We start from the raw sequence: 25,479 nt of genomic DNA on the forward strand, positions 1-25,479 counted from the left end.
TAAGGGAAATAGTTATTTTATTTTATTTTTTTTTAAAAAGTAAAAATGATCTGAACCAGCACAAAAATTACAAAAAAAACATAAGCTGTAATTAAACAAAAACTAAATGTTTCTCAAGGGGAAAATAATGGCAAACTACAGAAGATCTAACACTCTTAGGCATTACTGTTATTTTTTTGGAAAATGTAGGTATATAAACCAAAAGAGAATTTTACATTTGTTCCAAAAATAAATATGTTGCTATTGCCCTGGGTTCTTTCTCTCCTCTCCACACTAGTCTTTATCTGTCTTCCAGGAGTCCTCCAGGCCAACAGAGGGTGGAACGACCAAGAGAATGCCTATGGCAAGGTTGGGTCATCAATTGCATGGGCAGGGTTACATGTGAAAGACACGGTGATTGCAAAGCGCGTCCCCCATTCAACTTTTTCCACTCTGTGGAGGTTTTCTGATCCAGAAGAGAAGAAGGACACGCGACCTGTACAGAGAACAGAAAATGGATGACCAAAGGAGACAGACAATCGAGGATGGAACAAAAAATGTGGGACTAGAGAAAAGTGATGGATCAGATGAGTGTCTTGACCTTTAGATGCAGAGATGACACACATTTACCATATTTAAAACCATCTCATATTTTTATCTTTGGTGTTTAAACAAACACGCCTGTCTGACTGAATAAGCACTTCTGGCAGGTACAGAGAAAGGACACTGATGTGCAGAGCACAATGTTTCACTGTGTAAAGAATAAACAGTACTGACCAAAACCATTTTGTTGGCCAAAGTCATGTTGTGAGCTGTCCTGAAACAATGACTGTCATACCATTTACATGTGGCACTTCATTACTGGCACAATTATCCCGACATAAAACAGAAGTAAACAGCATATGATGACTGTACAAACAGTGCAATGCCACCAATGAGCGGAGAGCCATACAAAATTACTTTTCTAATTCAAAACTGATTATGTACATTAGGCTGTCACATTTGCACCCTCGTCCAACTAAGTCAATAACGTCAAACATCCACTTTAGTTCCCCGAAGAAACAAATTAACCCTTTGTTATGAATATTTACTATTTTGTATACACGTTTTTAAGCCAACTGTATATTATTCATATTTACTGGGCATGGGATAATGATTGTCATGAACCGGAACAATTATTCAACAGTTAAAGTGAAAAGACTTGAGACAGTATTGTCCAATGAAATGTTAGAATTTTAATAGCAAGCTTTTATATACTGTAACTATACTGTAACATTCTGAAAGAATGAATTCTAGAACAAAACCTATTAAGTTGCATTAGGTCCATATCTGCAATATATAATAATGTCATGCATCATAATGCATCAAAAGGGGGACACAATGATATTTAAATCCAGTTCTTTATCCAAATGTTTAGTTACCTGAACTGCCTTCAGATACACTGCACAGAGTGCAAAGCGTACATTTCAAAGGACAAGTTTTCAACAAGATTCAACTGTCAAGGCAAAAAATGCAGTTTGAAAAGTGTTGCAAAATTAAATCACTGGGGAGATCTATCTAGATCGTGCATTTGAAGCAATGTTATCTGAATGACCATTAAATAGATTTTCATTTAAAACATTATTGTGTTCCCTTGAGTTTATGCTCATTAAGAAGTCAGTCAGGTATCTATACTGGCAGCCGTAGCAAATGTACTGTGTCACTCCCTTCACCAAAGCTGATGACAGCACCCCCTGGTGGAAGTGCACCCCCTGGTGGAAGTGCACCCCCTGGTGGAAGTGCACCCCCTGGTGGAAGTGCACCCCCTGGTGGAAGTGCACAACATAATGGTAAGACTTCTCTATCATATGCATCCAACGCCATAATGCAGGTCATGTCTACAGCTAGTTTATCAGGAATCACTTTATGTCATTACGAATGTTGCACGATATTCCCTTAATGAAAATGAGGAGTTTTTAAAGTCCCCATTTAATCCAAAAATCAACTGACTACTATGCTGATTATAGGTCATATAGTCAGTTAATTATATTTGTTACATTACATATACACTGTATGTGACTTATAATTTTAGAAGTATATGTCATAGTATATGACACACTTCCACTGAATTGTTTTACTTTATTGTGCATCTCACTAAAAGGCAGATAATTTGCATCCCTGACTGTGTCATAGTTTACTTTGTCTTCTACCTGCACAACAATGACAATATTTTGAGATAAACTAGAAAATGTAAAAGGAAATTTAGAGCACCGATGCACCAACTAAATATTATGGCATTATAATATCACTGTAACAATAAGGGGAATTATCACCAATAACTGTTAAATGACTTAATTAATTTTAGTATGTGGAGAATGTACCAGCTCGTCTTTATGCCACTATACTGTTAGTGTGCATCAGTTAGTTTGAGACTAGCTGAAAAATTTGTACAATTTTTATGTGATAGTTTAAAGCTGAAAACCTACCTATGGTAGCAAAACATACAAGGAACACCAATGCAGGACAGGGCATTCTCAGTCACACTCACACACACACACACACACATACACACTCACTAACTCACACACACATACACACACACACAGACTTATGGATACCTAAGGAGCAAATGGGTCAGCATATGCAGATTATAAAGTCTTATGAAATATACAAGCATTTAGGAGCCTCACAGAATGCTGCATCAGTAAGCAATTAGTAACTATAACTTCATTATCAAAATCCCAAAAAACAAACTATATACATTTAAAATCACTGTACTTTAGAGGACTGCAGTAACCTTGGCAGATAGAAACTTAAAGATTTTACGCATGCATTCAACTTGAAACAGTTTACAAAACATTTAGAATTTAAAAATTCAGTTATGACAAAATCAGAGACGCTTCATTAGTCAAAAACTGAAGAATGTGACACATTGTTCCAAACTTAGGCAGCGAACCCTGAATAGTGAAGAGAACATAATGGTTATGAAGGGACTGGGGGGAAATCAGAGTGGGTGGCTAATGATGACAGAAGTATGCCTGACTATCACCTGGCAAAGAAAGGCTTACCTCTCAAAATAAATTACTTCTGCAAAATTAAAAAAGCAGTGATAGAAAAGGACTTCACCAGAATCATATTTATGATGCAATAACGAGCATTCAGACATTACATGTAGAATTATAATGTACACAGGTCTCCTGCATAGGCTGATGTGATGCGGCACACCTGCTCAGGTCTTGTTAATGAGATTGTTGCCCACAACTTAGCAATATGGGAGACAACCTAACATTATAAAAAGGAGAACTCTCTGCACAAGGGCCAGATTAATGGACTTGCATGGCAGCAGTATAAAATACGCATTTGTACTTCTATAAAATGAACATTTCATCTGTAATCTTCATTTCACTTTAATTAGACATTTAAAGTTTAATACACCAAAGAATGTATGAATATTGTACCAAGTTATATTCAAAGTACAAGGTTAAATTAAATTAATTTATAATTTGTTGACAACTAGGTGTGTCACGTCAATATTCCTGCATATTACTGTAATATTTTTTCATCTTAAGATCCTATCAATTTCAATCTCAGATGGATCCAATCGGAGCTTAATTGAATTGTATCTTCTTTGAATCTTATCATACCAAATCATTGCTGAGTTGAAGCATAGGAAGTTCTTTACCTGTCAAATCACAGACAATGTACTAACATGCATGTCTTATCTCAGAGGGAAAGTACACACATCCCTACTGATTAACAGTTAACTGAAAGACAGCTGTTTACAATGATGTTTGTACAATGTTGGTACCCACAGCACAAAAGGCATATCAAGCGTTATCTGAACACTTTTTTCTACATCACAAATCACTAAAGGATGTGCTACTACTTAAGCTGCTCATCAAGTAAAACCTCAAGCAAAAAATATAAAAGGCTTTATGTAGACAGTTCACCATCAACTAAGCCAAATATCCAGATGCCTCCCATGCTTTACAGTTTACAGTGACCTTACACCAGGGTTTATGGATTCCTTTTATTCTGCTGTCATTCTCCTCCACATGACCTCGCTATTCGATTCTTAACACTTTCGTAGTCCTTCCCTTCATCTTTCCTTCCATCCTTTCTCCCACTGCTTTCTTGCCAGGCCTCCTCTATCTCCTTTGTGCTCCCATTTTTGCTGTTCTTTCAGAAGCTCTTGGATGCTGATTGTCACACTGCGGCTGCAATTATGCAGCATTCACCACAATTATACTATGCAATTACTTCAATGAGACCGACCAGGCAACTTACTCAATGTCACATACTAACTGGAGCGACCTTGAAATTAGTGTGACTTTAGAGGTTGATTTACACACTCATTGTTACAGTGCTGTCACAGCCTCCCATTTCAACTGTTAAAATTTTTCCAAGACCTTAACAAGAACACTATCACTTAATTTCTCTACTCTTATTCTTTTATACAGTAAATCTTGAGTAGAAGTGTAACAATATTTTGTCACAAAATATTTATTGTACTCCTATAATAGGTTGCAAAAACATGAAAATGAAATAATGAAATAATGCAACAATATGAAATCAGTTTCATTTAATACTGTATGAAAGTCACTCATTCTCCCTTATTCTTAAATGCTGTTTTAATGGCATTAGGCACAATCAACAACATACGTTAACAAATCAGCTGAAATTTTAGGGTGTGGCTAAGCACACAATTAACTAAAAATGGAGTCAGGCAAAGTTGAAATTAAGGATGCTCATATTTTAAGTCTGCTCACTGGCAGTAATTTGTTCTGATAAAAAAGAAAACAGCAGGAACAAACTTGATAAGACAAAGACCACCTGACGTACATTTTGACACACCTTGCGGCTAACAAATCGAGTATGTTGAACCAAGTAGAGTAGCCTACCACCACTGAAACAAATCCAGCTCACCATGCTGGAAGAACCCCTTGAAGATTTTTTCAATGATTCAGCGGCACAGCCCCCGAGTGGAGTACAGCAAGAAATTGGGATGTACAGAAGACTATTACACTCACTAGATGTCCACTGAAATGGTGAAGTGAAAATGCTTCAAAGTATCCACTGCTTTTCCCACTGGCCAAAACATACTGTATCTTTCAACCCCGTTCCAAGTGTACATGTCTTTCAACTGCAGGATATAATGCCCAAAGATTGCAACTGCTACCTGAAAATGTGGTTCTACAAATTTGCTGACCTCCTAGGCTAAGAAAGTACATTAAGTCTAAATATTAGGAGTGTTTTGTGTTTTATTAAGCACTTTGTGTTTTTATTAAGCACACTGTAGTAGCAAGAAAAACACATTGTTGTAATCAGTTTTCTTTCAGATTTTGTTGAAATTATCAAGTATATTGAATTGTGACACATTTTTGGCGAATGGAACCAAATCGTGAGCAGAAAAAAAAACCTTGATGCTGCGCACAGGAAACGGTAGCCCAAGGAACACAATTTGGACTTACAGTCCTCTTCGTTCGTATGTCTGAAAGTTCGTAAGTTGAAAGCTCATAAGTAGAGAAGCGTCTGTGTATTACAATGACAGGAAAAAGATGGTTGAAAGCTGGAGAAGCTGCAGCTCACACAGCTCTCAGCATGAGCCAAATGGTACTAAAATACTACCCAAGGAAAGCAGTAAGTATTATCCAAGGACCCCGGCAGGCCTGGGGACTGTTCCGCTGGGCAGGGGGTGCAATGACAGCTCATGATGATAACAACAAACCCGCAAATAAATAACGCGAACTGCTGCACACAGAACATTACCCCAGGGTCTTATAGCAATTAGATCTGCCTCCGCTGTGCTGGTTACCAGCATCTCTGGATTATAAAACAGGGGCGAAGTGAGGTGCTCCACACAGGGTGCACACTTACATATTCGTTGGTAGCCATTTGTTCTCAAGTGCTTTACAATTATTAGCAAATTTGGCACCCCCATTTGATAACGAGCCACCCAGCAGGAACAAAGCTGTCGTGATGAACTGGACATGTGAGTGTATAAAAAGCTAAATACTCCATATATTTAACTAGTACCAGGTCAGAAAGATCGTCCCGTTCTTGCATAATGACTCATGCTGTTATCGCTTCACTGGTCAGTATGTGCCTGTCCCCTGCATGCATCAGAACCAGCGCTACAGACCTGAACAATATATTGCAACAAATTACAGTGTAGCAATTTTCAGACCACTTACCAGGAAGTGGGAGTCAGCCTAGTGGTTCGCTGGCTTACTTATTACTTCTGTTTACAGCAATTAAATCCATGTCACTCATTGCCTCACTGATAATTGAGACAAAGATGTTATGAGAAGCAGAGTAATGGAGTCAGAGGATGTAGTTCAGCAGAGGCAGATATGCTGACGTAAAGGTCAGTTTGCTTAGCTCTGCACCATAATATTCTAATGTCCATTTCTTTTTACAAGTCTAAATTGATGTGCTTTATCTATAAAAACTACTGTTAAGCTCTGCATACAGATTCACTTGCATCTAGGGATGGTAAGCCATGAGAAAAGCAGGGCAGGCAACACAAAATAAACAGTTCAAATAAAACAACCCAATTAAAACTTGCAGGCAAGAAATCTTCAGAACTGGATTAAGGAGTTTATAAGGCTAATAAACACTGTAGCAACATGTAAATTTATAACTTTAAATTTAAAATTTCGCTTGACATATCAGCTTTAATTAGACACCTTGAGATGTCACTTCACATTCAAGAAGCTACCAGTCTCTCCTCCCCCCACAAATTGGCTGGCTGGCTGGTCATTGCTGTAATGAATTGCCTTTATGGTTATGATAAGCAAAGGCATTTTATCCTCGACAATGAACAACATTGTATTAAAAGCATAAAGACCGTAGGTGCCCCTGAATGATTTCAGTCTCCTTCCCATCCACCCACCCTCACCTTCTCAATTTACAGTATAGGTTGTGTCTAGGTTTGATCTTGCTCATTCATAGCTTATAGCTAAAATATACTGCCCAGAGCAGAGCAGAGACGGGGAAAAAATGCCCTGTTCATTTCTGTGACAGCCTCTCTCAGCTCAGACACCCCGAAGGAAAAAAAGAAATAAAAAAAAGAAATAAATCATACTGCACACAAATAATTTTGTCTTAGGATCAAGAACGATGAAGGAGAACTTCAGCTATATTTGAACAGCTGATATATATGGGGAACCAAAAAAAAGAAAAAGCTAATGGGAAAAGTAACAACCAGAGGGTGAGAAACATCACTGGGCTCTCTGCCAGGACCTGCAGAGCGAGTGTCTAAGGCTGCAGAAGACCATGGAGCTCCAGGGACACCAATCGGACCATATCAGGCATCCACAGCCATCTGACACCGCTTTTTTCATTCAGCCTCAAAGCTGCCCTACTTCTCGGTGTGGCCGCGCAGCGTGTGTGGATGGAGTTTTAGGCAAGAAGGCAGAGAAGGAGTCACAAAGGAAACCGGACAGCATCTGCCCACCTTCCTGCGCACACAGGATGATCTTTAACGTACAGCATCTGTCCCAAATCCCCACCCCCCCCACACGTCTCACCAACTCGAGGCTCCACGGTCCGGTTTCCATCCGCATCCACGAAGATGAAACGCCCTCCGCCAAAGTCCGTGTGGTAGTCTGACAGGTACAGTAATGACGTGTAGTCAAAGGAACCGTACGTCTCCTGCGTGAAGAGGTCACTATCAGTCCAGGGTCCAGCCCTATTACAATGATAAGGTACAGTGCCAGGCAAAGGTCTGGACATACCTGCCTTTCATGCATTTGTCTCTTTTCAAGATATGTTATTCACCTGATAGTAAAAGACCTCATGGCAATGAAATATGGCAAAGACCAAGAGAAGTGTTCAACATCTCAAAATTCCCTCAAATTTTAGACCCTTCCAAACAGCCTCCTTTTGCTTCCATAACAGCATTGCAGACTCTTGGCATTCTTTCAACCAGCTCCCAGATGTAGCCACCTGAAATGCTTCTCTAACAGCCCTGAAGGAGTTTCCACAGGTTCTGGGCACAAGTTGGCTACCCAAACCAGGGATTTAGGTCAGGGGATTGTGGGGGCCAGGTCATCTGTCACAACACTCCATTTCTTTCCTTGTTCACAATGTGTACTTAGACTCATTATCTTGTTGGAAAAAAAAAACCAAATGATTTTCAGTTGGTGTTTTCAGACTTTTGACTAGTACCGTACTGTGTGCGTGTTCATTAATTTGCAATGGCTAGCTAGACAATAATGCTATTGCCAAAATTATTAATGATAAAACAGTGCCTCTGTACTATAAATTTTTCACAGTAAATGGGGTTAAGTAAACTAAATGACTGAACACTCAAACATTAATTTTATCATTAGAATATTAACTATGGCTTCACTGATTTTTTTTCCCCATGCAGTGAAGCCCACACCAATTATAAACATATATAAGCAAACACTTCGGGGCAGCTAAATCATTTGTCAATAATGGATACAAAAATATAGTTGTTCATGAATCATTAATTTAGATTTTTCAGTGCTAAAATTCCCCAGTTAAGAAAGGAATTCAACCATAAAACCAAACTATGCCGCAATCACAGTTTATGTCGACCTTCTTTATTTCAGGCAGCAGCCTCTTGGCTTGGGGGCACCTTATAACTACAGCTTGATAGATTTCACATGGATGGATCAGGGTTAAGGACAAGAAAACCGAGAGTGAGAATTCACTTCATTCCTCCTTTGGTGATCAGTGCCCGAGAACTGGTGCCACTGCGAGAGTCAGTAACTGTATCAGTACGCTGTGCATGATGACACCTTGAACTTGAACACAAGTAACGTGGTCAAATCCGCATTTGCACCAAACCATCAACTATTCTGCTGCTGTTTTTCAGTGCAGAAATGAAGCGATACAGTCTGATCAAGAGGACATCATCCATTAATTTCCAAAGCTTATGTAAAGCTAAGGATGAAAGAGAATAATTGCTCCATTTAACTTACCCGTATTTGTTAGCATTAATGTTAAAGAAAAAAAAAAAAAACTCAATAGGGTTCTGTTAAAAAGAACTATAATGCAGATGCACACAGCCTCCATTCTGAAATGAAAACAAATGTATATGCATTATGACACGGTAAGTATTATAAAATAGCTGTGGATGCATTTAGAACTAAAGATGGAACAGTGCTGCTATACTAATCATACCGGATCTCTTTGCGTGTGGATGCCTGTGTTTAAAATCACCTTGTCAATGTGAGGGTGCCAATATTCATCATGCGTGGTTTTGGCGGTGCTGCTGTTGATCCGGGAGAAGAAGGTGGGCTTCGTTAGGTACAGCAGTGAGGCGTCCAGACCAAACGTCTCTGCTATCACTTGCTGAATCCTTCCACGTACATCCCTGATATGAAATACTGTATCAAACCTTTGTTTTTTAAAATCACAAATAAACAATATGTGCTCAACTTACAAGACAACCTATAAAAACAGGGACTGTGAATAAGATGGCTGAATGAGAAAGGAGTCAATGTTTGAAAATAATTTTAATGAGGAAACCTCTTACCGATAGAGGTGAAAATCCTCCTCAGAAAATATTTCTTTGATCTGGTCCCCGAAATACCTTCAGCAATTGAGAAGACATGAGATTAAAGTGGTTTTGCCATTTCAGGAAAAAAGAGACCCTGCCTCTCAGCGTTATCAGAAGGTATTGATTAAGACTCATAAGTAAATACACCCAGGAATTCCTATATTAATACGAAATGAGAATTCACAATTGAAGCACGACACGTGGCGAATTCGGTACACATAAGGCCCACCGCCAGAGTCTGAGGCGGTCGCCCCGTTCCCGCTCATAAGAACACCTGCCAATTTGTCATTGCACCTCTGAGCCCTGAGACCTGCTCAGTGAATTAGGAAGAAGCTTTATAGGAGCAGCACAGGACGTGAGCAGAGAGTTAAACACCTCCTGCAGGGCACTGGAAGAGGAAAGAGGGAGCGTTTGACAAAATTACTTATTTGATACCAAAAATAAACTGGTTTTATTATGCATTAAAGTTTCCCGCAGTTGTTCACCTTAATGTAAAACGGAAACCTACATAAAGACCAAATGAAGGGGGGGGTCACAGAGTTTCTCCAAGAGCAAAGTAAAGGAAACGCAGAAGAATCATCATATAAAAGGCTGCGTCTGTGGTCTTGAGGGTTTCTCACCTGTAGATATTGACAAACTGCTTCCCCATTGACAAGGCCCCGGAATGCAGGTCCAGGATGGATGCCTGAGGAAGAGAAATGTTAGCAGTAGTAGAATTATTATTAGTAATAATTATTAGTAATAATGTAAAGTACTGGATTGCAAAACGTTTACAGAAATAAATGTCCTGCAAATACAAAGTGTTTCAAATTCGCTTTTTAAAATCTTGCTTATGTTTAACTGACTGTGCTGTTCTCCTGGTCTATGCCATTTTTCTGACACAAAGTATATGACTCTTCAAAGCCAAACTTGTCTATTTACCACTTATGTAATTACCCCCTGCCCATTGATTCATATACCAGAATTCTGTACCTGCGATGTCTGTACATTTATGAATAAATAGATAGATAAATAAATCAACTGAAAGGTCCAGCAGCTATTATTGCATTTTCTGAAGCGCTAAGGTACCGCTCTCACCTGGAAAGCTTTGCGCTAAGATCTTCTGACAAGAAGAAGGATTTACCCTTGTCGTGACTGGCAGTACACCTTACCCATTATTTTTAAACAACTGCAAGTACCACTACATAAAATGTTTTCAGAAAGCAATTACTTTTTGATGCATCCCACAACTTCAGGTGTTCATATATATTCATAGCCTATTTTAAGTGCTAGAAAACCCCATCTTATTCAGACAAGAGATAAGGTAGTATATGACCTGGCAGGCTTTCTGAGGCAATCCAAGAGCCATTAACTAAAGGAACACCACACATACCACTGAATTACAGCCAGACCATGTGCGGCTTAGGGCTGTGCTCGTCATCAGAAAGTCATCAGTTCAAATCCTGTGATTGGCACAGTGAAGCTGCTGTTAGGTCCTTGAGCAAGGCCCTTAACCCCAGTTGCTCCATGCCTTACCCTGTTCTCTGATCCTCATTTAGATGTCACTTTGGACAAAACATCGGCTAAATAGATGCAAAATTCATAATAGTATACAGTGGTACCTCAGTACTCATACTCATTAGACCTCGAATTTCTTAAAAGTTGAACCAATCAGTTCGAAAAGAAATTACCTAGAACTCGATCTGAATCTCAGAAGTCGAACTGTGAACGCCGACCTAAGACAACTTGTATGCGCAGGGAAATGAGTCATACGGCACGTCTCTCAGCCAAAACAAAGGGTAACGCTTCAGTCTCAGCCTCGCATTCGCTGTGATAGTATTGTTTTTTGTTGATAGTGCTTTTTTTAATTGAAAATATCAGGTAATACACTGTACTTTATATCATTTTGGTGGCCATTGCTCACCAAAAAAATTACGCAATAGTTGTACAAATGTTACAACCTAAAAGTTTGCGATTAACAAACAAATTAACAAATACAGAGTAATAATAATAATAAACAATAGACCGCAGTGTTGGGGCATGGCTTGGGGTAGTGTTGGGGTACATTTTTCGTTTTGGAATTCATTAAGAAAAAAATGTTACACACGGTGTACAGTGTTGACGCACAGTGTTTTTAACTTTACTCATTGTTTGGATACATTTTATTTTCTTACTTTACAAATTACTGTTTTGATAAATGTGCTCAGATGTGTTTAGTACAGTATATGCTCTTCTTGTTTTATCCAGTTCATTTTGTGTTTAAATGCTAAAAAAAATTTTAAATAAAACAAACATTTCTGGGGCCGAGAACCAATTAATTGGTTTTCCATTATTTCTTATGGGGAAAATTCGATCAGAACTCGAACTTTTTAGGATTCGAATGGATTAAGTTTGAGTTCTGAGGTACCACTGTACTTGGTAATTTTGTATATCTTTCATAAATACACTGCAGCCTGCCTAGACTGACACATTTTCCATAAGAAGCAAGGTCAAGCAAGGAAACACATTGATTGAAATGTTAAATGTTTTCCTTGAAGGTTGATATGTTCTTTACAGAACCCACAACCTTGTAATGAATTTATCATTTCCTTCACAGTAAGCAAGCTTAATGTATTGGGGCCGTTTATGAACCATTTTGTGCTGTAGCATCTATTAAGGCACATCCATCCATCTCATTCATCCAGCCACTTATCCTCGACAGCATCACAGAGTTGTAAGACTCTGCCCTCTAGTGTACACTGGCAAAACAGCAAGCCTATTCGATTCAGTTATGCCTCCAGGCATATTAACATAAAGGATGAGAACCTGGACATTATTTTGAAACAAATTGTCACAAAGCCCAGAACAAAACATTTCAACAATTCAATGTATTACAAATTTGGTTAAAACTCAGATATGACTAAGATGAGGTAGGAAGCATCAAGGTTTTTCATCCACCAGATACCAGGTACTTTTGTCCCTCGTCCATTTTGCAAGATATCAGCAGTCATGCTGTTTGCATGCAATATAATTTGTGTAATTCATTGGTTGGTGTTATTGTCTGCACTATTGGTTGTGTATTGTCTGATGCAAATAGTTACCATTATTCTTAGTATATATACTGTGTGTATATATAAATATATCTATACACACACAAACACACACATATACATACATACACAAACACACACACACACAAAGAATTCTGGATTATTTGTCAGAAAAGTACTCACACCTCCATCCGAACCGCCCACTGACAGTCCCCTCTCGGCCAATCTGAAGGACAACAAGGGAAATTTGGCAAACTAGGGTAAAACCATATTAATGTGACAGTGTGTGAGCAGATGTGAGGGTGTGGGCTACGTAATTAGCTTGATGAAAGGGATGCAGTGACAGCTTCTCCATATATCCTTTCACAAGAAGGACAAAGAGCAACTACAGCACCAGTAGTCCTACCTTGACAGACATTTTATAGAAACCTACTTCACAGACTGTAGAGCCATAATTGCCCTCATTTATTAATGAGGCAGAACAGATGAATTTTGTGTATTCATGACTTCCACCATCACTTGTTGAGTTATCCAGAACATACTTCACCTTTTTCCCCTCTATGAGGGGAGAATTACGCCAGTTGGTTCCTTTTCTGCACCTATGCCCCCCAGAATGGCAGTGTACCAATCAAAGACTAATCTTGATTGTTTTCCAATACTTCATTGAACAATATTACCAAGACCACTCCCAAAAACAGCCAAAACAGGATTAAATTTGACTTGGTTTCAGGCAGCTTTAAAAAGTTAAGGGATCATGATACTGCTTAAAAAAAACGTAAATATGGTACCAACTGGTAGCAATGGTAGTAATTCTGATATAATACCTTAGCACAAGTAAATTTGTTTTCCATAATACACAAGACCAATTGCTACCTAAACGTAAATGAGTATAGTATTTTTTCCACGTTATTGTGCATTTTATCCTCTGTTTTATCTTGAGTCACAGTTCATTTGCTTCTTCCTATCCAAGGTCTTTTGGGGTGTTTGTGCGGTTCCGGTACAGTCCTGCTTACCTCCTGAGCACATGCGCCTCTTCTTGAGTGACCATATGGTCCGTTACAGCTCGCCCACAAGTCTGAGGAGTACAACCTGGAGGAAAGGCATGGAGCATCAGATGAAGCCTCATACCAGCTTAGTAGCAGCCCAACAGCTCTGGAAATCAATCAGGAGGGCTGCAGCCTAAACTAACCCTCCGGCACGTCACACCTCAGAATGAAATAGACCTGGCCCGTATTCACAAAGCATCTTAGGGCTAAAAGCAGCTCCTAACTTAGTGGTAAGATAAAGAGCTTTGTGAAAACGGGCCCTGATGAATATGGATTTCTAAACCTCTTCGATTCAGCTCTTAATATTCACAATTTGTACTTCTGCTGATTATTGAAAAGGGACAAATTCTCAATTGGGGCTATGCCTAAGTCCCAATAAAAGCCTACGTTACTATTCATCGGCAGCTCTAGCTTCACCAGAAGGGCCTTTAAAGCAGAACTATTACTGTACCTGTGCATCATTTATCAAAGTGTTACAGATCCTCCAGCATGAATGAAAGCTCAAAAAAAGGTGAAACTTTGGGAGCTCAATCTACAGGGTGTCCATAAAGTTTCTTAACAATTTCAAAAATTTATTACAGTAGAAAGGCCAATGAAAAGACAGATATGTGGAAATTATTACAAAATTATATATATTTAAGTTTTTTTGCCTCATTTAATAAACCTCTATATGGGCATCATTAGTTGCACAAAACACATCAAGATGGTACTGGATTCCTTGCCATGTTCGCTGTAGCAAACCCTCATCAATGGTGGCACTGGCATCAGTGATCCTCTGCTTTAGATTAGTGATGTCCCATACCTTTGTTTACAATGTGATTAAAAACTTTGTTAACCACTGAGTACATAGAACAAATCTGATGAAGATATCTCATCAGTTGCCTTTGTAATATATTTTTGAAATTGTAAAGAGACTTTATGGACACCCTGTAGATTAAAAGACAAATTAAAATTTTGAAAAAGGTGAATTATTTACACAACCTTTAAAACGATTTCCGATGACCATAACTGTCGTCATGCAGAGACAATGAAAGTCAAACGGGAGAAGGAATTACAAACCCTGTTGCCACAAGGTGGCTTTCAGCTCACCTGGGTATCGCTTGTATTTGTTGTAATCCTCAGAGCAGGGCACCTTAAACACTCTTGGCGGCTGAACTATCTCACTTTGCCAGACTAGAGTCTCTGTGATGTCATCCCCCCAGAGAAGGAACAGCCAGCCGGCAGAACAAGCAGCAAGAGCCATCAACACAAGCAGGAAGATCCTTGTTCCAGTCCAGAAGGGAGCATGTTTGGGTGCATTTTGTCTGCATTCAATTAAATGAGAAAACTTTTAGAAATGAAAGGTGGGTTATTGGTAACATTCAATCATACTCTTCAGTATTGGTTGTATTTTGTATTGTCTTTACACTTTTTCTTTGTTCTGCACTATAGGTTTGTATACTGTATGTGCACTCCAGGTACCTCAAAGCTTAAAATTGCAATTGCAATTGCCAAGTAATTTTATGTCCTTATACTTTCTCCGCATAAAAGGTTTTTAACTGTTCTTTCGCTACAAAATGATGGGTGAAAAGCAAGTTTTCAACAACTAAAGCAATTATTGTGGAGTATCAGTGTTGTACACTTAAAGAAAAACCGAGAAATCAGGGATATGTTTTCATTTTAAGAGCATGTCGGTGTAGCACTTTTACACTTGCATTAATACAATAACTCGATTTCGACGTTACTATCAATTTTAACTTTGCATTCTACGGAATATTATATTCCTGATAATAAAAGATGTAGACAATTTACAAAGTATGAGTGCAGTTTTAATGTGGTTATGTATGTAAAGTGTTCAACAACTTCCTGGAACTTGATTCCCTAATAAAAAAAATGTAAATGGCTGGAACTTTAAGGTAATAGCCGAAATTGTGATGTTAAGTTGTAATTTCCAAGCAAAGCAGAGATCGCTACCTTATTGATGACACCTGTCAAATCCCGTACACGTAGGCATGTGAAGGGCGTCATTTTTAACAGCAAGTCAAACATAAAGTAACTTTGGCAGTACAAAATATGAGACTTACCTAATCTTCTTGTAAATACCGTTAGCGTCTGTAGACTTTCCATGAAATCGTCGCTGTATAGCCATGTTTTCAAGCGGATACTGAACATGCACTGACCAGCATGAAACCCTTATGGCATCTGCTCGGTACCTGATCCGGCCAGGGGTCCAGCAACCGCGACAGGCGCGTGTTTCTTACTGGTTATCGGTCCTCGCGGGTCTCTGTAGTTCCTGCCGTGTCTGTTGGATTTGAGAAATGATTGCTGAAAAAATTTATGTCTTAAAATTCATTTGTAGTTGCGACTAATATACAATGCTATATCACTACATTTAATTTAATATGTATTAATAATGTAGCAACAGCTTAGCTGGCTTTAAATGGGTGTTCGTTAAATGTTAAATTAAACAATATATTTAATCGTTGTATCACTTAACACTCATATGTGTATGATTATAAGAAAGTCATATGGGGATTCCTAAAGCTCGTTTACACACTATTCCCTAATTAAAATAACAAATTAAACCTGTGGGCGTTTCTTATGCCTGTGTACGTCCGGGCCAAAGGTACGCAGAGGGAAGGTTTATCGATCGCTCACACTCGGCTCATTGGGTCTGGAATATGCAGCAAGACAAAAATAATCGATATGTCTGCGAGCCAGGAAATAACCTAGGCTTTGAGAGACTGCCTTTTGCTACGCTGGGTAAGGCATTATATTTTCAGTTGGATCACAAACGTTTCTTTTAGCAACACCTGTTGGATTGTTTGCCAGAGAGAGCGTCTTATTACTTGTCGTCAATGTAATAGAAATGCATTCATATTTGGTAGCAAATGGGCGTAATTAATGTGTTAATGGAATGTAAACAAGCTCTTCGTAGTGTTTAGATGGTTGTAATTACGTGTCTGGTGTAACGGCATTATTAATACTGTTAATGATAATAAAAACCTAAATGTTAATTATACGTAGTTTTTTGTGGTTAATTTATACTACCTTTAACATCACCTTAGCTATCAGATGTAATTTGTGGTTTTGAGGGAAAAGTTCGCGAACCCTCTGGATTTCTTTTAAAATCTAACATTCATCTTAGTTGTAAAAATGAAGACAGTATTGTTTATCGAACAATAACAACCAGTTTATTTCGTATAACCAATGTTGGTGATGGGAAAACATTTGTGAAGACAGAGGGGGCGCTGCAGTATTACTAACGCTGGGCTCTGTTCCATCCACAGCAGAACTCTGTGGGATACTGAGTGTATATTCTACATCAGGGGCGGGCGATCTTATCCCCAAAGGGTCGGTGTGTATGCTGGTTTTCGCTGTAACTCCTTAATTAGATTACTAATTATGGAACTGATTGGCTGAAGGGCCCTTACACCTGGGTTTGAACAGCTGACCTACAGGTTTTCCCAAATACCTGCATACATGCCAGCCCTTTGCGGATAAGATTGCCCACCCCTGTTCTAGATGATAAAATGCCCACTTGACGCTCCAAAGTTTTTCATGTTGGGGCAAAAGGCAGCAATGAATATCGCAGAGCTTTGGAGTAGTGAATTCCAAGAATATCCTGTTGGGTCTTGTCTTTTCAACCTTACTGCTGTCCAAGACATGGCAATGACACTTTTTCTGGATCACTGGGGATTTCCCAGATTATAGAAAGCTGTTTTGTGTCCATATTGCACAAATGATGCCATTGAATCTGTCTCTTCAGCCTTGTTTATATTTATTTTTTGTATTATGCAATGTTGTGCAGTTATATAGGGATATTTGTAAGAATGCCAGAAATAGAGTCAATAATACAAGGGTAAAAAATGTATATCAAATGCTAAAAGTGGAAAGAATATTACCCAATTATAGGGGAAAATATTGAACTGAAAATTTGTTAGGTTACTTATTAAATAAGTATACTTGATTTTCTTTTTAATGTTGTTTGCTAGTCAACTGAGGTGTTCTTAATGAATGTAACTGCCATGTGTTTATTGCTCAGAATATCATGTGCTAGATATTTGGTAAACAGTGGGTTATGAAAAGATGCAGAATATCTTTATTATTGCTTATTCACCAAAGTTTGTTTTTACAGAAATGCTTGAATGATTCGTATTTCAGTTATTGCATTTTAACATTTAATTTGCCATAGTCTTTGTAGAACCATCCTTTCCCTTTCTTCTAATGACAAAACTGCAGAATGGTTCTGTTGTTCTTGCATTTAAAATACTGATATCTTAATGACTGTGTTTTATAGTAAATACGTTTTTTCATTAAATTCCTCTTTTGGGAGTTTGTTTGCCCAGTTTGCTATTTGTTTATGAATGGCAATCACTCCAGTGAACCTGAATAGAGTGTCACACCAGTCTCATTACTTTTCAATTGGTCAACAATGCACACACCCAAATTTAGTTTCGTCTCTTGACCTCACCTTAGTTTTGTCCCTTGTGAGTTGGTTTTGCTCTATGCCCAGCCTCCATAAGTTGTGATAAGGGAAGTCTGCTTGTTTTTTCCTGTGTCATGAGGTTCTGTTCCCCATTCCAACCAGAATGGTACACATAGCAATTAAGATGTAGCAACTTTTTTGTTTTTTTTTTTAATTATCTGATGCAATAAATGTTTGTAACATAGAACCACCAATAAGAATATAGACAATTAAGAAATGTTTTAGTAGAATCCATGGTGCATGTCACTCTTGAAAAGATCTGATGGAGTAAATTGCTTCTAATTTTGGTTTAACATTAAAAACAGCAAAAACATTTTGCAAAACAGAAGGTTTGTGGTTTCACTGCATTTATTTTTGAACATATTCCTCTGTAATTCTGCCAGGATTTGAGTGTAATGTTTTTTCTTATATAATGTTAACAAAAACAACTCAGTGTTGCATGTAACACGAGACATGACATGGAGCCAGATGCATGGAAGAACCTGTGCACATGAAGAAAAAGAATAAATTAGTTGGATCTGCAGATCATGCGGATGTATTAGTATAAGATGTTATAGGCAAGAGGGAGGAAGAATCAGCTCAGCATGATGTCATAGAAGGATTTAATGTTATCATTCAAAGATGCTGCAAATTGGAGTGATCGGTGAATCATAATTGTATCACTTTTACGGATAGTTTTTTTGTTTCTTGGCTTTCAAAACTGAATAACTCTGACTACTGCCTTTCCCTGCATTTCAGATCCACACAGCTAACAGAACATGAGCGTCCCACCATGGAGCAGTGGAAAGAAATTAGTTCACTTGGATCTCAAAGGGGCTCCTCCCAGAATCGCATACCTGCAAAAGGTACCATCAGCTAACTATTAAGAAAGTTATCCGGCCCTGAAGGGTCCACGACTGATGACATCAGTATTATGAAATGTAAAACGCTTTAGAATTTTCTGTCTTCTCTATGTATATATGTTGTTATATAACATATGTATATATGTTATTAACAAAAACAACACAATGTTGCATATATCATGAGACATGTGCACATGAAGAAAAACGAAAGAACCAACGAAATGGTAGCACATTTACATAATAAATTGCACTTTAATTTATAGACATTTGTAGACACAAATTGCACTTTTGTCTACAAGATGGTGACGTAAATTTAATGTCTAATTCTGGTTATTGTCCAGTTATGATAATCCATCAGTCCATCCATCTCCCATCCACATAACTTAGGGTGATTATGATCAATGTTACCAGAAACAATTTTTGTTATATCAAATGTTGAAATTAACTGAGACACTTTTTAATACTTAGTAGAATCCACATGGTAGTTCCATTGGGAAGCCTAAAAACGTAGACAGAAAAGATGACATTTTGGAGAAATGCCATCTATGTGGCCCACAGAGCTGCCGTTAAATTTAAATCGGCATGGAGTTGCTTTAACACACGTCGTTTGTGTCCCGTTTCCATTCCCGTCTCTCTAGCTGATACCCCTGTTTGCTCAGCTCGGTGCCCATGGGTTACTGTTGGAGTATGAGGACATGTTTCCCTACGAGGGGACGCTGGAGGTCCTGCGAGCTACCAGTCACTCCCCATACAGGTGTGGCTTATCAGCTATCCTATCTGGTCAATAAGGTTTCAATACTAATTCATTTGTGTTGCAGAGGCTTCTTCTGCATACTCCAGTTTCCTACCAGAGTTTAAAAACATGCATATACGCTAAGTGGTGTCTATAATCTTTACCTGAATGTGGGGCTCAAATGTCCCCAAAATATGGGGTAAAACCTGTTACTTTTTAGCTTGCAGGGACATTTTTCAGGTCCCCTCAATATAAACCTCAGTTTTATAAACATCTGTGAATGCAATCAAAAAACTAAAAGCGAAAAGTCTTGTACTTTGCCTGGTCTCTTATGGATAAGGTTAGGGCTAGGTGAGGATTAGGGTTATCATAGTTAGGGTTAGGGTTTTGCCCATATAAATGAATGAAGAGTTCCCACAATGATTGCAATACATGAACTGTGTGCGTGTGCGCGTGCCCTGTGATGAACCGGCCCAGTTCAAGGTATATGGTTAGAAGGTGGATGATTGTTTATTTGTTAGTAAATATACATTAAATTAGTAAATATTTGATTATTATTCAGGCCATCCATTTACAACAATTGCTCGTCCTTCAGGGCAATTGTTGCTCAAAGCCTAAAGTTATTTGGTTGACAGTCCATCACAGGGACTGCATAGACGCACCCAGACAGGTTCAGTGAGTGCTGAAGGTGCTGGAGTGTGTGGAGGGCCGACTTCCAAACACAGGAAAAAAACAATGTGCAGCTGACAGAGCAGGAGCTGGGATTTAAACTCGTATCCCTAAATCACTCTTGTTTGGAAATAAAGCTGTATGTTTAGTTTAATGAAATGAGCCCAAGCTGGTGAGGTTCGTTTGCAATTCTGAAGTGCTTTTCACAGCTATTGTACATCAGCGCTCTGCGCCTTTAGCTATGTGGACATATTTCTTGGACACATTTTAATATTATCAGTCACTGCCAGGTGCAGTAGCCAATGAATGAATGAATGAAAAGAACAGACATTGCATAATACTACATGTTTATATTGCAATATATTGCAGTCTTAAAACTTTAATTAATTTGTAAGTGGTGTGTTTCCTAAGTGTGATGATCATTCCTAGTGTTCTTCTCCAATGCAGTCGTGCAGAGATCCAGTCAATTCAGGATACAGCCAGATCCAGTGGGTTGGAGGTTATTCCCCTGGTTCAGACTTTTGGACACCTTGAGGTGAGAGTGTAGGACCCATTCCATTAGTTTTGCTCCATAATCTTATCTGTTGGAGATCTCCACCATTTGTTCTAAACATGAGTGGATGCAATCGGTCAATGAATGTATCTATTTTCACTTATGAAGTGTGAGCTCATATTTTAAATTAATTTTAAGGTCACCTCACTTCTGTGCAGTTTGTCTTAAAGCACCAGCAGTTCTGGGATCTACGGGAGGTTGGTTACTGCCTTGGGACCCTGAATCCAAACAAGCCACAGAGTTTGCAGCTTGTGCTTGAGATGGTGCGGCAGGTGCTGGAGTTGCATCCTGACAGCAGATACCTGCATATCGGGGCAGATGAGGTAGGGAACCTATAACGGGAAAAACCATTTCCCGATTCCAAACAAGTTACGGCCCGTAACAAGTAATATAATAGAATGAAATGCCTTTATTGTCATTGTACAGAACAATTACAAGGAAATGCACAAGTAGTTATATACGGTGCTGCATGATATCCCATCGTGATCATTTGAAAAAATTGAACTTAATATTGTGCTCTCGGTGAAACGAAAATGGAGATTAAATTTTCCATGAAATAAACCAAAGCAAACAGAACTTATTATTTACCGGTAGAGTAGGTTAAGTTGCTGGTGCTGCTTCGAGTTGTGTCCACAGACACAGATCTCTGCCAACAAATGCAATGTCATTACAGGGCATTAGATAATAGGCATAAGAATTTGTCTGGGCACCAGCTGTTTGGCTGCCTTGCTCCCTTAACCTCCGGGATAGGCTCCGGACCCCCCATGTGCCTATAAAGGACAAGTGGTTTCAGAAAATGAATGGATGGACCAGGTTTTGGTGCGATACGGACATTCACTTACGCCCACAATTTGATAAGCTGATTAGTAGTAGGCATCCTTTTGTTAATAAACATGTTGGACTTCACAATGCAAAAAGCACCACCAGCGTCTTTCTACCTTGTTTATCCACAATCTGATCTGTCCCTTTCTTCACCCCAACTTCAGTGCTTATCGCTTCCATGATTTACCAACATGGTAGCATGTGGCGTGCTCCGCTAACCAAATTTAATAAACATAAGGATACGGCAAGTTAATATGATTACTAACTTTTGGGCATCACAGTACACCTCTCAATAGTATTTTAGGCATTCTACTAATCTGCCTATCAAACTGTGGGCGTAAGTAAATGCTCAAATAGCACCGAAAACCAGCATCTAGACAAATTTTTAGACTTGTTGTCTAAGGCGTTGGTGATTATTGCCCATGTGCACATATTGCAATTACAGCATAGCATCTATAAATATATCATGCCTCAGTATCATCTCTATGCAATCCAAAATATTTCCATGCAGCAGAAGACTAATGTCATTTGTTGACCAGTTCTTGTTTGCTTTTCTCCTCCTGACTTGTTAAATTTACCACAGACACATCACACTGATTATGAATGAGTCCAAAAGCATGAATGAAAATAATTATAAGATAAACAGAGAGCACATGCAGAGCTCGTGCAAAAGCAGCGGCGGGAAACTTTAGACTGATTTTTTTTTACATATACTAGATATCTTTGAAAAGGAACAATCATTAAAATGCAAAGCTTGCTAAGTTTTGTTTCCTATGTGAGAGTAGAAATGTTTTGCCGAAACCTATTGATGGTCTGAACCCAGCTAACTATCATGGTCTTTGCATCGTAATAATTACATGTGCAAGCCATGCAATGTCACTCTGAACATCACACATCACGCAGGCCTGAGATGAGAGGGAATGGAACAGCACGGCACCGAATGCCAGAGTATTAGCATCTCGTAAATGTGGACACTCTGTAGCTATGTATGCAGTTTATTAGTACAGTTGTATACTTTGTTCTATGTTCTTTTTTATTATTACACTGTGTGTTATTGGTGTGAATTTCTCTGGATAGCCAAATGGAAGGTGTTGCTAAATACTATGCTATAGACTAGAATAAAGCGGAAAATAATGTAATGTTTTTCAGGTCTACCTCCTCGGCCAAGGGGAAGGGTCAAAGCAGTGGCTTAGCGTTCCAGGTCGTGACACACACGGCTTGTTCCTTGGTCATGTGACAGAAGTGGTTAAGAACATACATGCGACCTGGCCCCAGCTCAAGCTGATCATGTGGGATGACATGCTGAGGGGTATGAGCCACGATATCCTGAAAGGTAATGATTCATGGGTCTTTTTCATGGAGGCCACTTAGTATCAAGCATAGGTGGCTTTAGAATGCATATCATCACTGTCCAATGAAAAACGTGTATCTCCAAAATTCCGTTATTTCAGGAGTGTGGGGAAAAAAAAAAGCATTTTCTAAGAAACTACTTTACAAAATAAACCTAAAACAACTTAACGAGACTTTCTTAGCACCACAAACAGAAATCTTTCTTTACACAGCCATCAGTGAACGGTTTAATGTTTTAAATGGACCTGTGGTGATTATCAGCGAGGCAAATATGTCAGTGTCAACAAGATCCAAATTAATCTCGATGTATATTCAAAATAAACAATGATGTTGGTTAGCCCAGCTATCTAGTTATCAACATTAAATTGTTAAAAATAGCAATATAAAGTAGTCCATACAAACAACCAGTAAGAATACAAATGTTAACTAGAACATAAATACTAGTGGAATAGTTGACTTCATAAAACATCTTTTCATTGATCAGTTAGACATCAAACGCTATCAGTAGACAGAGGAGATGGGTGTATATCATCTACAGTAAAAAGTCACAATCATCAAAAAGTGGACATATACGATTTTCATTGGACAGCGACGATAGGATGTTTTGACACTTATATTTTATATTTTTCTTTTTTAATATTTTTCCTTCACAGACAGTGGTCTTGTTGGAGTTGTGCAGTTGATGCTATGGGACTACAGCCCCTTCCTTGATGCTGAAAACACAGGTAGTAACAGAGCAGACTGGGCAGAAAAAGCTCCACAGCTCACAAGTCATGCACATATTTCATCTGCAGATTCTGGAAACCGACGGTGTTCCTGTTCGCTTTACGTTTCTCCCTCCTGCACGATTCAGTCCGTCTCTTGGAAAAGTACGGGAGTGCGGGTCTGTCTCAGGTGTGGGCTGCGAGCTCCTTCAAAGGCTCCACCGAGGTGAGCACCTGCCTGACCTGCACGCAGAGGCACGTGGATAACCACCTGCAATGGCTGAAGGTGACAGCGGCACTGCCCGGCGGGATAGAACTGCAGGGCATCGCCATCACCGGCTGGCAGAGGTGAGAGTCACCTGACCAGTCAGCATTGCAGGTCCATGATGTAATGATGAGCTACTGTGCCATGATCTCACACTTCTTGAGTAGAGGGCTGTTGCAGGCCAAATATCTAGTTGGACTTTGCATATTTAGAGCAATGATATTTCTTAAACGGCAAACTAGAATGGAACAGGGCAGTTGGCCTGCATGTAGAGGTAGGCACTGTGAGGGGAACGGGATAGAAGCTGCGTGCTAAGTGCCTCTTCCCCTTTCACAGGTATGACCACTTGTCTGTCTTGTGCGAGCTGCTACCAGTGGGGCTGCCCTCTCTCGCTGCCTGCCTTCAAACCCTGCGCCACGGTCAGTCACTAGCTCCGCTGCCCTCCTCATACAGTCCGACAGACAACTCATTCCTTTCACGATGACCGACGGACAGATTAGCTAAGAATGTGTGCTTCAGGCAGCTTTGGCAAGGAGGCCCAGAGCAGCGCGACGGAAACCTTGGGCATCACTACCACCGAGGTGACACTCATAACAAGGTACAGCGTTTCTTCCCCACCTACTTAAATTTGGCAGCCAGCTTAACGTACGGGGATTTCTAAACTATGATATGATGTATAATATCATAGTTTATTGTACAGCATGGAATTTGAAACAAGGGCACTGCCTGTATGCCTGTTTTTGTTCCGGTAGAGTTTTGCTCTAGATAAGCATATCAAGCTATACAAACGACATGCAAATATTTAACGTCGCATTCCAGTGTTAATCCACTGTGGTATCAGTGACCCGGTCAGTCGGGGGCAGTAAGATGGCTCTGGCATTTTCCTCTCCTCGCCGCAGCTCTCCCCCGGGCAGCACGCCCACATACCCGGGATTCAAGTTGGCGGGGCTGGTGGTGGAGCTCACCGCATTGCTGCAGTCGGAGGAGCTGCGTTTCCCGGCAAATAACATGTGGGTTGCGCCGGCCTGCCTCGTAAGAGTGTGCCTGAGTGAGTTACAGTAAATGGCGACGGGGCCTTCACACCAGGACAGAAAGATATTACAGAGCCATGTGCTTCTGTCCAGAGGTGGACATTTCAGGTCCGGAAAGTAAAAATCCAGACCAGGATTTTGTTTCAACCAACCTGCTGAGTATAAAGATTCACAGCCATATAGTACTCAGCTGGTTGGTTGAAACAAAATCCTGGTCTGGATTTTTACTTTCCGGACCTGAAATGTCCACCTCTGCTTCTGTCGTGCCAGTAATAGGGACTGTCTGTTTTCTTTGATTCTGCTGCAGGTTTGTGAAGGGCTGGTTCACTCCCTACCACAAGCAGAGGAGACTGGCTAACCCGCTTATAGTTCAGCAAATACAACAGCAGGCCACGCTGTAAGTCAGCTTCAACTTATCATCATCACTTACTCTGGCTTGTGTTGTTCTAAACCAGGGGTCCTCAAATATTCCCCATGGACCACATTCCATTCGCA

The 25,479-nt window shown here is 39.5% G+C and overlaps 2 protein-coding genes across 4 annotated transcripts in view; one reads left to right on the forward strand and one right to left on the reverse strand.

The window, feature by feature from the left end:
* ogfod3 (2-oxoglutarate and iron dependent oxygenase domain containing 3) lies at positions 1 to 16,179 on the reverse strand. Of its 2 annotated transcripts, XM_023836851.2 has the most exons (10): positions 16,113 to 16,179; positions 15,611 to 15,828; positions 14,637 to 14,851; positions 13,515 to 13,590; positions 12,685 to 12,727; positions 10,114 to 10,178; positions 9,470 to 9,526; positions 9,154 to 9,307; positions 7,491 to 7,614; positions 1 to 475 (listed from the first exon to the last, which is right to left on the reverse strand). In XM_023836851.2, the coding sequence occupies exons 2-10, from the start codon at positions 15,673 to 15,675 to the stop codon at positions 339 to 341; spliced, it is 936 nt and encodes a 311-aa protein (XP_023692619.1). In that variant the 5' UTR covers positions 15,676 to 15,828; positions 16,113 to 16,179; the 3' UTR covers positions 1 to 338. The 2 variants fall into 2 exon arrangements, with proteins under 2 accessions (XP_023692619.1, XP_023692618.1); XM_023836850.2 differs by lacking the exon at positions 16,113 to 16,179 and having other exon boundaries at positions 15,611 to 16,105.
* The window catches only part of hexd (hexosaminidase d), an 11,485-nt gene continuing 2,144 nt past the window's right edge, over positions 16,139 to 25,479 (forward strand). The window contains exons 1-12 of one of the 2 annotated variants that reach the window (XR_011991725.1): positions 16,139 to 16,289; positions 18,754 to 18,860; positions 19,496 to 19,611; positions 20,707 to 20,794; positions 20,971 to 21,135; positions 22,784 to 22,967; positions 23,638 to 23,709; positions 23,838 to 24,036; positions 24,290 to 24,372; positions 24,473 to 24,551; positions 24,853 to 25,001; positions 25,292 to 25,381. Coding sequence is in view for 1 of the 2 variants with exons in the window: in XM_023836847.2 (XP_023692615.2) it covers positions 18,774 to 18,860; positions 19,496 to 19,611; positions 20,707 to 20,794; positions 20,971 to 21,135; positions 22,784 to 22,967; positions 23,638 to 23,709; positions 23,838 to 24,036; positions 24,290 to 24,372; positions 24,473 to 24,551; positions 24,853 to 24,963; positions 25,292 to 25,381 (1,274 nt within the window). In the remaining variant the exon portion in view is untranslated. The remainder of the gene's footprint in view (positions 16,290 to 18,753; positions 18,861 to 19,495; positions 19,612 to 20,706; positions 20,795 to 20,970; positions 21,136 to 22,783; positions 22,968 to 23,637; positions 23,710 to 23,837; positions 24,037 to 24,289; positions 24,373 to 24,472; positions 24,552 to 24,852; positions 25,002 to 25,291; positions 25,382 to 25,479) is intronic. The other variant, XM_023836847.2, reaches the window with a different exon arrangement.

Source organism: Paramormyrops kingsleyae, chromosome 5, assembly GCF_048594095.1.
Source record: "Paramormyrops kingsleyae isolate MSU_618 chromosome 5, PKINGS_0.4, whole genome shotgun sequence".
Lineage (NCBI taxonomy): Eukaryota > Metazoa > Chordata > Actinopteri > Osteoglossiformes > Mormyridae > Paramormyrops > Paramormyrops kingsleyae.

Bases quoted from the DNA above. Each gene is read 5' to 3' on its own strand.
- ogfod3 (XM_023836851.2), bottom strand. From the start codon at position 15,675: ATGGCTATACAGCGACGATTTCATGGAAAGTCTACAGACGCTAACGGT. The intron at 13,591-14,636 runs GTGAGCTGAAAG...CCTTTCCTCCAG, and splicing joins CAAATACAAGCGATACCCAG to GTTGTACTCCTCAGACTTGT. The intron at 10,179-12,684 runs GTGAGTACTTTT...TCTCTTCCTCAG, and splicing joins TGGGCGGTTCGGATGGAGGT to GCATCCATCCTGGACCTGCA.